General features: G+C 42.4%; 1 protein-coding gene across 3 annotated transcripts in view; it reads right to left on the minus strand.

The window, feature by feature from the left end:
* Window positions 1-16,814, minus strand: part of rhbdl1 (rhomboid, veinlet-like 1 (Drosophila)) — a 239,275-nt gene that overhangs the window by 192,118 nt on the left and 30,343 nt on the right. For all 3 annotated transcript variants that reach the window (XM_048551678.2, XM_048551681.2, XM_048551679.2), the window contains one exon: window positions 8,945-9,103. In XM_048551678.2, coding sequence (XP_048407635.1) covers window positions 8,945-9,103 — 159 coding nt within the window. The remainder of the gene's footprint in view (window positions 1-8,944; window positions 9,104-16,814) is intronic.

Below are 16,814 nucleotides of genomic sequence, written 5' to 3' on the forward strand. Positions count from 1 at the left end.
TGACCTCAACTGCTTTCTGTGGCCGAGAATTCCACAGGCTAGCCATGTCCCAGCGTTAGCGAGTACAGGAAATTAAAATACGAACTCTCATTTTGTATCACTGAGTAATGCTACAAGTTGCATGCTACTTAAAAACAGTGCGCCACATAAGTCATAATGAGCATACAAAAAGAAATTACAGGCAGACGAAGATTTACTGTCCACTTAGCTTGTTCCACATTATTCGGTTGCATTTCCCAATACACACAGACTCACAAACCAACTAAAGCCATGTAATTTTCTGAAGGGTTGAAAATTCCATGTCAATTAAGAGAACATGGTCTTGAAATTTCACTTTGATTTTCTTAGGATATCAAAACTCGTGCAGCAGATGACACGGTTGACATCTCCTGTGATCTCAGTCACTGCCAGAAACTTGTCCAGTTGACACTTGAAGGAATCCAGGGGCCCAACATTCACCGTCAGCTGGCAAGTCTTTCAACAGATCCTCTTGGGAGAGAGAAGAACTTCTGAATGCCTCGTCCCATTGACCCTCCCACAGCTTGTTGTAGTGACAAGGATTAAGGGTATACCATTTAGGAATGAGACGAGGAGAAATTTCTTCACCCAGAGTGTGGTGGGCCTGTGGAATTCACTACCATTTAAAGCGGCCGAGGCCAGGCCATTGTATGATTTGAAGAAGAAATTGGATAAAGCACTTGAGGCTAAAGGGATCAAGGGCAGGGGAGAAATGCAGGAGCTGGCTACTGAGTTGGATGATCATCAATGATCAATGAATCGTGAAGCAGGCTTGAAGGGCCGAATAGCCTACTCTTGCCCCTACATTGTATGTTACTATGATTTGGGTATACTGTCTAATTATTGGTTTCCACAAGGTGAATCTGGTCCTCCATCCTCTTAAAATCCTCGGTTGGACTATCATAAAGCTATGCTGTTCCCAGCTATTAATACCTCGCTCTTTGAGCCAGAATGGAAAAAGAACATTCATCACAATGACACACCTTTAATAATAACCTGTACTTATTATAACATACATTTGAATTATAACATTTTTATCACACTCAATAATTGTAATAATAATTGATTTTTCAATATTTAGTGAGGTTTGGGACATTGAACACGTTAAAATCAAAATACTACCAACTCCTTGAAATGTGTTTCCATAATGTTTAAAACAGGCAAATTGTATTGGATATATATTTGCAGCCAGAAGGAAGCAAATTACATTTTAATTTGTGCTGAGCTGAGCTGTTGGATTTTGTGGTGGAAAGAATCAGCTAACATTCCTACTAGAGCAGTACTCTCTTCAGCAGCCCTAGTGCTAGTGTGAACAGAGAAAGCTTCTGTGCACTTCCTGGGCCTATCAGACCGAAGAATTATTAATGAGCTCCGAACTGTTATGAACTGCAGCAGCTGAAGGAGGAAGTTGACTGCTGTCTTTTTAGGGGGAGTGAGGATATACAACAAATGCAGCCCTGTGCTAGTGATGCACATAACCTGAGATTAAACAAGGAACCAACATGTTTCACATGTGGAACATTCATTTGAGCTTGGGACGCAATACCTCATGTGTAACAACTGAGCTAGCCAGTGACTTTAACAGAAAGATTTAACAAAAATGTCAGTTTCGAAGCAAAGTCGCATTGACTCAAAACGTTACCTCTGCTTCTCTCTCATCAGATGCTACCAGACTTGCTGAGTTTCTCCAGCACTTCCTGTTTTTATTTCAGATTGCCAGCATCAGCTGTAGTTTGCTTCTAATTTTATAAAATTGTCAGCTTGGAAAGATACTCAGCGGTTAGCACTGCTGCCTCACAGCGCCAGGGACCTGGGTTCGATTTCAACCTCAGGTGACTGTCTGTGTGGAGTTTGCACATTCTCCCTGTGTCTGTGTGGGTTTCTTCCTGGTGCTTCAGTTTCCTCCCACAGTCCAAAGGTGTGCGTGCTAGGTGGATTGGCCCAGGAATAAGGTAAACGTTTGGTCTGGGTAGGATGCTCTTCAGGGGTTCAGTGTGGACTTGATGGATCAAATGGCCTGCTTCCACACTGTAGGGATTCTATGATAATGGATAGTCCAGTCAACAATTTAAGATATCTGTGCCATCCACAGTAACTACAAGGAGGTATTAGTGATAGTAGGAGCTGCAAATGCTGGAGAATCTGACGTAACATGGTGTAGCGCTGGGCAAACACAGCAGGCTGAGGAGCAGGAAGGCTGACGTTTCAGGCCTAGACCCTTCTTCAGAAAAATTATTTTTCTGAAGAAGAATCTAGGCCGGAAATGTCAGCCTTCCTGCTCCTCTGATGCTGCTTGTCCCGCTGTATTCATCCAGCCCCACACCTTGTTATCTCAGGAGGTATTAGGGTCTTGTTGGCGATAGGGTGGAATAGGTATTGAGCTGGTGGGTGGAATTACTGCAAGCAGTTCAAAAGAACTGGGTCAAGGAACCAAGCATTAAGAAGCTGTGTAGCTATTCTCGAATAACTGGGCTACAGACAAAAAGTACAAGGCACAAGGACATGCTGAATTTAACAAAGAATGAATGTGCCAAAATCTTGCACTTAAAATGCTTTCTGCATACAAGAATAATGAATAGTAACTTCCTGACTATTGTGTGTCAGGATTGAGCTGTTAAAGTGGACTGGTCCATGATATCTCATGAACAGCTAAGTCCAAGTCAGCACACTGTTGTGAACATTAAAAGAGTACGTTTTTAAAAACATTCTTCCATAGTTTATGGGCGTGCAGCAAGGCCAGCATCTATGACCCTCCTTGAGAAGGTGGTGGTGAGCTGCCTTCTTGAACCACTGCAGTCCATGTGTTTCAGTTTCTTCCACATTGTGTATTGGAGAGGGGAAGTCTGGGATTTCAGACCACTCAATGTGGGGGAGCTGGCACAAAGGCATTTGGCCTGGAGTGATGGTGTTTCCACACATCTGTTGCTCTTTGTGGTGGAGTTCCGGGGTCTGGAGAGTGTAGCTAAGGGAGGCCTGTTGAGTTGCTGCGGTGCATGTTGTGGATAGTACAAGCTGTTTCCATTCTGCATCAATGGTGGGGGGAGTGAATGTTGAAGATGGGGTAATGGAGTGATTTTGGGTGAGTTTCTTTGCCCTGAATGGTGTTGCATTTCTTTACTATTGTTGGAGCCATACCTACCCAAGCATGTGCAGAGTTCTCCATCACATTTCTGATTTATGCCTGATGGATGGTGGAACCGACTTTGGGGAGACTGGAGATGAGTTTCCTCTGACCTGCTGGATTTATAATGATAGCCTAGTTCAAAGTCGCTTGTCATAGTCACCCCAGGATGTTGAGAATGAAGGACTCAGCAGTGGTAATGCTACTGAATATCAAACATAAATCGAAAAGCAAGAGTAAGAAAAATGGGATATATTCTCCACATGGATTTTCCAAATGGCATAACTTGAGCAGAAACCCCACAGAACTGTCATAAACATCTGTCTGCATTGTTTCCTCTGGATTCCTGACCATCTTATACATAAATATTGTGGGATATACAGGGAAGGGCCTGCAGAAATTGTACTGCACAATATTTAATGCTGTGGTCTGTTCCTCTTAACTTTGCAGTTGCAACTTAAGGCATCCTAAGAGCTAATCATCTTGTCGTGAGTGGGTGTTTAAAACATTTACACACTAAGCATTCTTTTGTTATGAGGAGTTCACCAAAGGAAGCATAATTCAAATAAATGCTACATGCTAGTGCCCTGAAAATGGCACAATGTTGAATAACCAGTGGGTAGATCAACCAGTTTCGTACTTAATTTGTTGATGCCTCAAAATTGGGGATCAGGGATCCCTTTTCCAAGTTGCAAATTATAAAGAAGCCCCTCCCTGAAACAGGTCCTCCAGAGACCCCAACCAAATTGGCAGCAGATGAGAACAATATATAGCCCAGAAAATGCAGATCTGCCCTATCTCCACTGGGTCGTCAGAGTGAAAATTGTGTTCCTGGAATCTTGTGCTGTGGGGTTCTGTGAGTGTTCTGGCAGCAGGAATAAGAATGCTTAAGCTCACTTTCGTTCCACTTCATTTGCCTGAAACGTCAGCCTTCCTGCTCCTCTGATGCTGCTTGGCCTGCTGTGCTCATCCAGCCCTACACCTTGTTATCTCAGATTCGCCAGCATCTGTAGTTCCTACTATCTCTGCATTAAAAACGTCTTTGTTTTCTGGGTTTTTTCTGGCTGGATCCACTCACTGGAGGACTTTCATCGGAAAGTTACATTAAAGTTGTGTCACAGGCCCCCAGTGAGTACTGTGAGGTGGTAACATAGTGGCAATGTCACAAGACTGGTAATCCAGCACCCAGGCCAATGTTCTGGGAATGTAGTTCTAATCTAATGGCAGAAGGTAAAATTTGAATTCAAGAAAAATCTGAAATTAGAAGTCTAATCATAACCATGAAACCATTGTCAACTGTTGCAAAAACCCATCAGATTCACTATTACCCTCTAGGGAAGGAAATTTGCCATTCTTACCTGGTCTGGTCTACATGTGACTCCAGGCCCAATCAATATACTTGGCCCTCAATTGCCCTCTGGCAATTTGGGATGCAGAAATATACGTTGACCTAACCAATGATGCCCAAATCCTTTGAATAAACAAAGGGAAAATATATATATCGATAGATTCCCCTCTTGTCTAACTGCAAAAGTTGTGGTGTAAATGCAGGTTAGTTTATCTTGAGAAGGAGCCTCTCCCAAACTGGGAGATCTAATTTTGTTTCAAGGAAAGGGAATGGGAATGCAGTAGGTAACCCTGGAGACAGGTTGGGCACTTTGTCAAAGACATTAAAAAAAGACAAGACAGCAACAACACCCTGCACTGCTCACCACTTCCACATTATTGCCCCACCAGCCCATATCACTGTATAGCACAGTATAACACAGTACAGGCCCTTCGGCCCACGATGTTGTGCCAAACTTTTATCCTAATCTTAAGGCCTATCTAACCTCCACCCCTACCTTACACTGTCATCCATATGCCTATCTACCCAGTCCATCTAATCATCATACACTCCATGCCCCTGTGCCTAACCCCCCATTACTGTTTAAAGTCTTCATGCCAAACTAGTGTCAACCCACTCTAACCCACACACCCAGCAATCACCCTTTATGGTACACCTACCATACCATCTCACCCAGTAGGCTCCAGTACCAAAGCTGTGAAAGATAAAATTCTTAAGTATGTATCGAAGAATTCACTATTTTCAAAAACAAACAACACGTCCACCACGATTTACTGCCTTTAATCCCTTAACGAAACAAGGAAATTCAGTTCAAATTCCCAGCCCACATCAAAGAGTATACAACATCTTCTTGCTTCCTAATAAATTGTGAACTGTGCAGAATCTCCCTGTAACACCATAGGCCGTAAAATGGGTTATAGGGCACTGGTCCATTAACGGTAGCACTCAGGCTTATGACTACGGACAAAATGGAATAGTGAGCACTGATTCTTTTTAACACTGTAGATGTTTAAAATGTTTAACGGGCTGTGGTTTTAAATAACCTGAGAGCTTGAGAACTCCTTCTGACTACTTCAGTGAGTTTATGCATTTTTACATAGCTTCCCATCAACTTTTAACAATCCCATAGGGGCACTGTGTGTCATCCAGATGGTACATGGGCTTCCCTCATGGTGCTCCTAGACTAAAACTAACAGGGTACCTTACTTCTCAGAGTGAGTACCTACTTATCCAAGCAACATTGCAAACCTGCTCTTAACAGGCCTAATCTGCATGCATTTTTTGTTTCTGCTTCTATCTGGCAGAAGTCAGGCATGACTGAAGGCAACTGACTCTGTTAACCAAGGATGTGCAAAATACAACCATCCCCAGAAGCCATCCATCATTGTACAAATTCAGTGCAGAGGAGAAGTGAAACTTTCACTTGCATGTATGTAACTCCATTCCATTTTCATTGGTCCAGGGTATTTTCCTGCAGAAGGCAAGTTAGAACACTTTCTTCTCATCCTTATTGTTATACCACCACTGTCCTCCAAAGTCTGGTGTGTACAAAATATTGTAGTCGCTTATGGAGGTGACACCTCAAGTCAAAAACAGCAAAAGGAACACTCAAGAAAATCTGTGCTCTCGGTGGTTACAGCTGTGAACCAACTTCCAGAATCTCAGGTGAAACAACAGCAAGAAGGAAATGCCTCTTAGAGACCAAACATCAGGACAGCAGAGGAGAAGGTGAGTAAGTAACCCCAGGCAGTCAATGACGTTTCCACCACCCCAACACACGAGCAAACAGTGTCAGGAAATACTTTTATACGACCTTACAAAAACAGCCAGAAGACCTGGGTCTCCAAATACACCCAATGGCAAGATAGTCGCATAACTCTCCTGCATATAAAATATGGCCTCGTGAACCATAACAAAATTCTCTTAAGCTGCATTAACAAGGTGTGGAGCTGGATGAACACAGCAGGCCAAGCAGCATCAGAGGAGCAGGAAAGCTGACGTTTCAGGCCTGGACCCTCCATCTAGAGTCTAGATGGAGGGAAACTAACAGGGTACCTTACTTCTCCGAGTGAGTACCTACTTATCCAAGCAACATCACAGATGTTCTGCCAGATAGAAGTGGGAAAAAAAAATGCATGCAGATTAGTCCTGTTAAGAGCAGGTCTGTGATGTTGCTTGGATAAGTAGGTACTCACTCTGAGAAGTAAGGCACCCTGTTAGTTTTAGTCCAGGAGCACCATGAGGGAAGACCAAGTACCATTTGGATGAGACACAGTGCCCATAGATGAAGGGTCTAGGCCCGAAACGTCAGCTTCTGTGCTCCTATGATGCTGCTTGGCCTGCTGTGTTCATCCAGCTCTACACTTTGTTATCTCAGATTCTCCAGCAACTGCAGTTCCTATTATCTCTGATACTATTTTCTCTTAAGCTGTACCATTATATATTTCTCCAGCATGCCTGAGATTTCTGTACAATCATAGAATAATCCCCACTGGAAATGTTGAGTGAGTAGTCAAATAGAACCTTTAATGTCACGTTGATTTCATCTGCCACTTCATCTGCCTGTTTCTTGCCACTAGATAGAAGTTGCGTTGCTATCTCTGTTCTACTGTGCCTACAGGATAATGTATAAATTGCAACAGTGACCTGGGCAGTGTATTCTGAGCTTTTAACGGTGACGATGCCAGATTTACTGTGGGGTTAAAGTGGAAATATAATTTTCTAAAGGTCCCCAATAGTTTTCACTGCTGCTGTTGTGAACACAGTAAGCTCACCAAGTGATTCACAGGAAAACAACCAGAACTTCTAGCTTGTCATTAATTGTTTGCCCACGAGCTTTATCTTTTCATCAGTTATCACTAACTTATACATCAGATCGGTAGTAAACATAACTAAGATGCCTAATTTTAATGAAAGTGCATGTTTTTAAATGTTTTTGCAGTAACAGCTATTTTCAAAGTAGAAGATATCCTCACTTTTTTTTAGTTTCTCAGAAATGTATAAAACTTTTTGTGTCCAATCTCATGCCTGCTTCAAAGTAGATGATGAGGTTTCCTTGGGTGGGCCAATCTATATTACAAAAAGAAATGACTACTATTTTTCCTACTCATGGGCCTACATATCCCATCCAATTCCTATATTTCAGAGATTTGAGGGTGAATTCAATCCTGCAATATGCAATTTATGCATAAACTATAGAACTGAACACTGCTAATCATACTGCACACTTCATCAACAAGAAAACACATCTCTCTCCCTCAGTGCTCAGACTTTGTTAAATTGCTGACCAGTTTGACATTTGTAGGATCAAGATAGGACAGGGGAAACTGTTAAATATGTGCTTACCAATGTGTTATCCCATATTTACAAATAGTATACTTTTATTGCCAATGATCCTTGAACAATCTCCAGGGCTTGCAGTGCACTTTCTGATTTTAGAACAGAATGAAGCATGCACTGTGCTATTTGCAAAACAATTTTGGTTGAGGTTCTACAACGAGCAGAGGAACAATTTTGAATCCTGCAGGATTGAATTCACCCTCAAATCTCTGAAATATAGGTGAATCCATGAGGTAATACATCCATAGGCTTCATGATATTTAGCTACCTCTGCAGCCTTCTCTCCATCCACCCATTCACATGCAGCAAATTACCAGTGACAATTTCAATAGCAAACTGTGTTCCTAAACTATCAAGATCAACAGTGCAGTCAGGGTCCCAAGGAAGAAAAGAGAGTGGAGCCTTCATACAAAACCATAGTTTCAATTCATTAGATCAAACACTTCTGCCAGAATGACAGACAGCTTGTGGATTTGCACAATATTTCATTCCATATCATGAAAAGAACAAATTCGACCAATTTAATTCACTGAATCAATCAACTATTCATTCTCTTGTCTTTGAAATGACAGCACTGCATTTATGATGAATAAACAATGAGTCAGACAATGCAGACTGGACTATCCATAAATTCAGTCTCACATAATTACATCCTGTATCATTTCTCTTATCCATTACTGTATATCCTGGTAGAGTACATCCACATCTAACTTAGAGCGATAGCAATGCACTGTCCTGCCCGTCTCACGTGGACCAAAGTCAGAAATCACAAGGCTCCAGGTTATAGTCCTACATGTTTATTTGAAAATACAAGCTTTTGGACCCTCAGTCCTTCTTCAAGCTTGCGTTTTCATATAAACCTGTTGGACTGTAACCTGGTGGCGTGTGATTTCTGACTTCGGCCACCCCTGTCCAATACCAGTGCTTCCATACCATGTCTCACATGGGCATTGGTTATTATTGAGCAGACTAGTATCTCACTACCCTGTCTCATATCAGTATTCTTACACAGCCTCACATCGCGGTCTCCCATCAGCCTGGAGGAAATCTTACAGAATTCCTCTCATTATCCCCACATTGGCACAGCGCTGAATTTCCTGCACACGCCAGTTACTCACCAGGTTGACGAGCTCGTGGTAGCAGATCTGGCCCTGCTCATTGCTCTGCACAAGAGCAAAAAGCATCTCGAGTTTGGTGGGGTCCAGCTGTAGTTCATGGCTCTGAAGCAGATTGGAAAAGTGCTCCACAGCAATGAAACCAGTGTTCTCTGGGTCAAGCTGCAAGAACCAAAGGGGGGCAATTAGAGCATGTTCAGTCATCATTGACAAATATCATCCCATCAAATGTAAGTTATTATGTCCTTCCACCCACCAACATGATACAAAAATCAACAAAAATGTGTTACTTATTCCAGAACCAATGTCAATGATATTTCATAGTGGTGTCAAAATTCTGCTTCATTTTCCCCTATTTCCTTAGAATGTACCATACCTACACTTGGTACTTCATAGAATCCCTACTGTGTATATAGAAGCCATTTGGCCCATCAGGTCTGCACTGATCCTCCGAAAAGCATCCAACCTGGACCCAGCACCCCAACCCTACACCCATGACATAATAATGGTTGAACTCTATGGGCAATTTAGCATGGCCAATCCACTTAAGTTGCACATCATTAGACTGTAGGAGGAAACAGGAGCACCTGGAGGAAACCCGCGTAGACACGCGGAGAATGTGCAAACGCCACTCAGTCACCTGAGAGTAGAATCGAACCTGGGTCCCTGACACTGTGAGGCAGCAGTGCTAACCACTCAGCCACGGTGCTGCCCTAAACTGATTAGTCTACCCTCTGGGAAGATTTTTTTTTCCCTAAAGAAGCTGCTCAGGATGTTACTACACACCGCTGGGGCATGTGGGACAATCATTTCAAAAAGCAACCTAATGCAATTTTCATCCCACTTCAGTGACATAATGACAGCGGAGCACTGAGTAATTCTGAGGAGTGTTCCACTCATAACCCAGTATAGAGTTATATAGCACAGAAGCTGACCCTTTGGTCCAAATAGTCCACTCCAACCAGATAACCTAAACTGATCTAGACCCATTTGCCAGCATTCTTTTATCTGATTATACTCCTGAACATTTTAAATTTATTTCTCAGATCTCAACATGTGAATTCTTATAAGTAAGCAATGACTTTCTCTTGGGAATTGAAAGCTACCTGAGCACATCTCTGTGTTCATGGTAACATCTTCATAAGGACACTTCAGAGTTCCATTTTTTCTGTGTTGATCACCTAATTATTTTTTCCACATTTTTTAATATGCATACTTTATTATGTTAGGACTTAAGCTTTGAGGATTTTCTAGTTTCCTCTCACAGATAATATAAAAATGAAGATTTACAAAATTCAGATGCAGACCTAAGGGAAGGGCATGGTGACAATGTCACTGGACCAGTAATACAGAGCCCCAGCTAATGTTCTAAGGACAAGAGTTCAAAACCTGCCGAGGAAGGTGATGGTGGAAATTGAATTTTGTAAATATGTCTGGAATTAAAAGCTCACCTGGTGATGACCACATAACTACCATAGAGTGTTAGAAAAATCTGGTTCTCTAATGCCCTTTGAGGAAGAAAATCTGCCAAGCTGACCTGATCAGGTCTGGTCTAATGTGATTCTAGACGCACGGTTAAATAGTTGACTCTTAATCCCTCTCTGGGCTATAGGGGAGGGACTGGTCTGGCCAGCAATGCCCACAACCCATGAATGAGTTCGTAAAAAACCCCCTTCCCAGAACAAATAATCAGCAAGAGTATGACCTATAAGCAGAGGCTAGAAAAACACAGGTTGCTTTCTCTTGAGCAGCACATGCTGAGGGAAGACTTGATAGAAGTCTATAAAGTCATGAGATGGATAGATAGCATTGACAGTCAGAATCTCTGTTTTACCCCAGAGTTGAAATGTCTAATACTTGGGGGCATGCATTTAAGGTGAGAGGGAGAAAGTTCAAAGGAGATGTGAGGGGCAAGCTTTTTACACTGAGTGTGGTAGGAGTGTGGAACGCACTGCTTGGGGTGGTGGTGGAGGCAGATACAATGAGGGGGGAGGTATTTGAGGCACTTTTAGATAAGCAAGTGAGTATGCAAAGTATGGAGGGATACCAACCAATGGCAGGCAGAAGGGATTAGTTTCATTTGGCATTATGTTCGGGACAACACTGTGGACCGAAGGGCCTGCTCCTGTGCTGTACAGTTCTCTGTTCCATGTTCTATGTTTTAAGTTTGAGGGATTATGTATACCCACTACAATCAGTAGAGATACAGTTACAACTGCCACAGATATTGAATAAATGCAAATGCTCCATCAATAGCCTATCATGCCATGTACCACCTCTCACTATAGATTACTCAGAAAGAAAAACAAAATCTTTCTCCCATGAGGCTACAAAAAGATACAGCTCTACAACTATGCTCAGCAGACACAAATTCCCGCATCCATTTGACCAAGAGAGAATGGCTGCTTAATTCAGACTGAATCTGAGAATGGATCATGAACCCAACTTATTTCTCACCTAAATAGCTTTTGTATTAACTAAAATAAACCAGTGGACTGGGGTTTAAAATCCTGAGAAAGTCTTTGTTAAAAGTGGTGCCAGACAATAAGCTGGCTTCCCATTGCCATTCCCACACTTGGTTAGTTTCAACAGTGCAAGAGAAGGCCAGCCCTGAGAGCCTAGGAGCAAAAGAAGGCCTTTCAGCCCCTCAAGCCTGTTCCACCATTCTAGATCAGGGCTGGTCATCTAGCAATCTCGGTCTTGAGCACACTTAATGATAGAGCTTGCATAGCCCTCTCGAGCAGAGGATTACCAAAGATTCATCACCCTCTGAGTGAAGAAGTTCGTCTTCATCTCTGCCCTAAATGATTTGACTTTTATTCCGTGTCTCCTGGTTCCAGACTCTATAGCCAGGTGAAACATCTTTACTGTGTCTACCATGTCTGTCCCTGGAGGAAGTTTGTAAGTTTCTACGAGATCATCTCTCATTCTCCTGAGCTCCAGAAAATACAAGCACAGTGTCCTCATCCTCTCCTCATAGGAAAGACCCGCTATCTCAAAAATCAGTCTGGTGGACATCTGCTACACTTCCCCTGTGCTAGGTGTGTCCTTCCTTGGTCAAGGGGACCAGGACTACTCATAATAATCCAGGTGCAGTCTCACAAGCACTCCATCAACTGAAACAAGACTGATTTGTTCCTGTCCTCAAATTGTCTTGTAATAAAGGTTCACAATCTGTCTGCCTTCCGATTTGCTAGCTGCACCAACATGCTAACCTGCAGTGACCTATGAACAAAAACTCTCCTTTATACATCACTACTTTACAATCTCTATCCATTTAAGCAAAGTTCTCCACTTTTGTTCCTCCAACTAAAGTGCGTAGCTTCATATTTATCCACATTATATTCCACCTGCCATGTTCTTGCCCACTCACTCAAACTGTCTAATCCCAAAGTGTCTTTGCATCTTCCTTACATACAACTGAAACAGAAATTGCTGTAAAAGCTCAACAGCTTTTGGTAGCATCTGTGAAGAGAAGTCAGAGTTAACATTTTGGGTCTGAGGAAGGCTCACTGGGACCGAAACATCAATTCTGACTTCTCTCCATAGATGTTGCCAGATTTGCTGAGATTTTGCAGCAATTTCGGTTTTTGTTTCTGATTTATAGCATCCACTGTTCTTTCAGTTTTTGCACATTCCCACCAAGATTTGTATCATCTCCATATTTGGAAATATAACAATAGTTCCCTACTTCCAGAGCATCGATATTGATTGTGAACGCTTGGGGCCAAGCCCAGATCCTTACAGTACTTGGCTGGTCACAGCCTGCCAATCTGCGAATGAACCATTTATTCATATTCTATACCTTCTGCCTATTGACCAATCTTCAATTCATGCTAGTAAATCACCCCAATATAAACATTTTATAATAAGATATTTTAAAATATTAAATATATGCTCAAAATCTCTGATATAACAAGGTGTAGAGCTGGATGAACACAGCAGTCTAAGCAGCATCAGAGGAGTAGGAAGGCTGACATTTTGGGCCTAGACCACTCTTCAAAAATAGGGGATGGGAAAGGGGTTCTGAAATAAATAGGGAGAGAGGGGGAGGCGGATAGAAAACGGATAAAGGAAAATGTAGGTGGAATATCTGGGAAACCGAGCGGAGGCTTGGGGTCCACTTTGCAGAACACATACACTCGATTCGCACTGAACAACTGCACTTCCAGTTGCGAACCATTTCAACCCCCCCTCCCATTCCTTAGACGACATGTCCATCATGGGCCTCCTGCAGTGCCACAACGATGCCACCCGAAGGTTGCTGGAACAGCAACTCATATTCCACTTGGGAACCCTGCAGCCCAATGGTATCAATGTGGACTTCACAAGCTTCAAAATCTCCCCTCCCCCAACCACATCCCAAAACCAGCCCAGCTTGTCCCCGCTTCCCTAACCTGTCCTTCCTCTCACCTATCCCCTCCTCCCAACTCAAGCCCCTGCCCCATCTCCTATCTACTAACCTCATCCTGCCCCCCCCCCGACCTGATGGTCCTCCCTGGACTGACCTATCCCCTCCCTAACTCGCCACCTTTATTGGCTCCATCCCCGCCTCTTTGACCTGTCTGACTCCCTCCATGTATCTTCTCCTCTATGCATCTTCTATCCGCCTCCCCCTCTCTCCCTTTTTATTTCAGAATCCCCTTCCCCTCCTGAAGAAGGGCCTGGGCCTGAAATGTCAACCCTCCTGCTCCTATGATGCTGCTTGGTCTGCTGTGTTCATCCAACTCTACATCTTGTTATCTCAGATTCTCCAGCATCTGCAGTTCCTACTATCTCATGCTCAAAATCTCTATCAGATTTGTTAAATATGACTTACCCTTTGTAAACCCATGTTGGCTCTGTCCAGTCAGACTACTATTTTCTCAATATTTAGTAATCACAGCCTTTATAATAATAAATAGATTTTAGAATTTCTCCTACATCTGATTTCACACTAAGATCTTTAGTTCTCTGTGTTCTCATTCCCTCTTTTCTTGAACTGTGGAGATACATTTGATACTTTTCTCATTCTGCAAGCACCACTGCAGAATTACTATAAATTTGAAAGATGATCACCAAAGCATCCATTACTTCTCTAGCCATCCCTTTCAACGCTCTGGGGGTGAGGTCATTGGATGCCAGGGATTTATCAACTTTCAATCCCATGAATTTCTCCTTTTCACTGACACCTTCAGTTTCAGATTCACAATAGACCTGTGAATCTGAATTATTTCAAGGATATCTCTTGTGTTATCCTTTGTGAAAACAGACACAAAATACTTATTTAACTTCTCTGACATTTTGCGATTTCCTATTATAAATTCTCCTGTCTCTGCCTGTAATGGATCCACATTTGTCTTTCCTAATCTTCCTTTTTACATATCTGTTTAAGCCTTTACAATCCATTTTTATGTTTGTTCTTATTTTATATTCTTCTTGCTCTTTGTCAATTTATTGATCCTCCTTTGATGAATTCTAAAATTCTCCCATTCCTCAGATTTAAAACATTTTTGCAAATTTATCAGTCTATTTCCTTGATCTAATACTATCCATAACCCCCTGATAGTCATGGCTCTTTCATTTTTCCTATTGGTTAGTTTTGCCTAAAAATAATCTACATTTTTCTTTAATCAACCTCTTCAGAGACATTTTGTTTTCTCTTTTATAATGTTCAGGGACATTATTATCATCCCTCTGGAGTAGTTCACCTGTTTCACAAAAAAAAGGCAAATTGAGAAGTTAAAAAGCTTATTGAAGTGCAGTGCAGCGTACATGGTAGATGGTAACGCTGATATGAAAGAAAGGATTTACAAGACATTGTCTTCAATAATGTAGAAACTGAGGCAACAGCAAGATGAGAGAAAAAACAACTGGATACAAATGGAATATCAAATGGTAAGACGAATTTGTAATGAGAAAGGACAAAATCAAGAGTAAGTGAAAATTGCAGGTGCACCAAAATGGTCAAAAACAGATTGAGATCAAATTTTTGGCAAAGATCTGTAGCTTGGGTTGTGGGTGAGGTTGTTGACTTGTTCACCAAGCTAGCTTGTTCTCATTCAGATGCTTCGTCACAAAGCTGGAAATGACACTACTCACCACAATGGACCGGACAGTATAAATTCCAAACAGAGGTGAATAACATCGCTTCAACAGAGGCTCCACTGACGATGTGGTGACAAAACGTCTGAATGAGAACAAGCCAGCTCGGCGAGCAAGTCAACAACCTCAGAGATTGACATTGTATGATCGTCTGTTATTGAGAAAGAGAAGCAATGTGGTAAGGTATGCAATGAAGATGGGTCTATCACGAAGAAGGAGGCCAGGAAGGCAGCTAGAATGATGCAGTGATAACACACAATGGGATGAGAAATGGAATAGATGAATGACAGGAGGAGATGAAGATCAATCAGAGTTGTGACAGCTCCCAAATAAAGTGGGAGGAGGAAGAAGAGTGGAAAACGAGAACAGGAATGAGAAGTAGAAGTAAGTGCGGAAGAAGTGGAAGAAAAATCATTCAGGAAACAAGTTTGAGATTTTGGTGGGAGCTCATGGGCAGCACATGGGAATGAGAGAGTAAACTGTCCATACAACCTAGTCTTGTTTCTAAAGGCCTAGATACACTCCAGCTCATTCATCAAATGCCATGATGACAAATAGCTTTTGACAAGTGCCACCCACATGAGAGTTCTTTTTAGTTCCTGGTTTTTCATTTTATTTTACACGCACATGCTGAGAGTGACAAAAGGATGACAACTGTATGGTCAGCAAGAAAAAGATATCAAGTCACACAAGTAAGACTTGTAAAATTTAACGATGCAATGGATTTTTACTTGGCAGAAATTTGGATCATATGATGAAGGGTCTAGGCCCGAAACGTCAGCTTTTGTGCTCCTGAGATGCTGCTTGGCCTGCTGTGTTCATCCAGCCTCACATTTTATTATCTTGGAATTCTCCAGCATCTGCAGTTCCCATTATCTCTGGATCATATGTTTGTTTGTTTTATCCAAACTAGTCTGGTTTACAATCTGGTTTGTTGGCTGGTTTAACTTTTGATTATGTGCTCAGGTGCAGTCTGCTTACAGCATATCAGCAGATGTAGCACCAGGAACACATTTAAGTTCAGCATGTTGGCTTGGCTCGCATTTGGGCTGCATTACAGACCTTCCTGCATGAGGCATCAGCAGACATTCAGTATTCCACAAACTCTAGGTTCTTCAACCCAGGCACTTGTTTGGCTACTCTGCAAAACCCAGTATAATTTGGCGACAAACCCCTTAGGAAGGACAGCAACTCTGTCTGGTCAGCCTCATGCCTGTGGTAATGTGAAGCGCAGAATACACATCAGTTGAAATGAAAACAGAAGGCCTCAGTGAGGCACACAAAATCTTACTGTCCCTGGGGCAATTCAAACAACATACATTGACAACAAGCTGTAGCCCTTTTCTACTTTGATTAACATAACAACAATCGTCGTTCTGCTACTTCTGTTGACCTTAAAATCTGGCATTTGCAATAAGGCAAAAATACTACAATGCTGGAAATCTGAAACAAACACAGAAATGGCTGGAGAAATGGGGCAGCGTCTGTGGGAGAGAGAAACAGAGTTAATGTTTCAAATCCAGTATGAATCTTCTTCAGAGATAGCAAGAACTGCAGATGCTAGAGTCTAAGACAATACAGTTTGGAGCTGGAGGAACACAGCAGCCCAGGCAGCATCAGAGGAGCAGGAAGGTTGATGTTTCGGGTCAGAGCCCTCCTTCAGAAATGTGGGAAGGGGTAGGGAGCTGGGAAATAAATAGAGGAGGGATGGGGCTGGGGAAGGTAGTTGGGATAGTGATAGGTGAATGCAGGTAGGCAGTGGTGGGGATTGGCCAGTGAGTGGGAGGAG

This window comes from Stegostoma tigrinum, chromosome 23 (assembly GCF_030684315.1).
Source record: "Stegostoma tigrinum isolate sSteTig4 chromosome 23, sSteTig4.hap1, whole genome shotgun sequence".
NCBI lineage: Eukaryota > Metazoa > Chordata > Chondrichthyes > Orectolobiformes > Stegostomatidae > Stegostoma > Stegostoma tigrinum.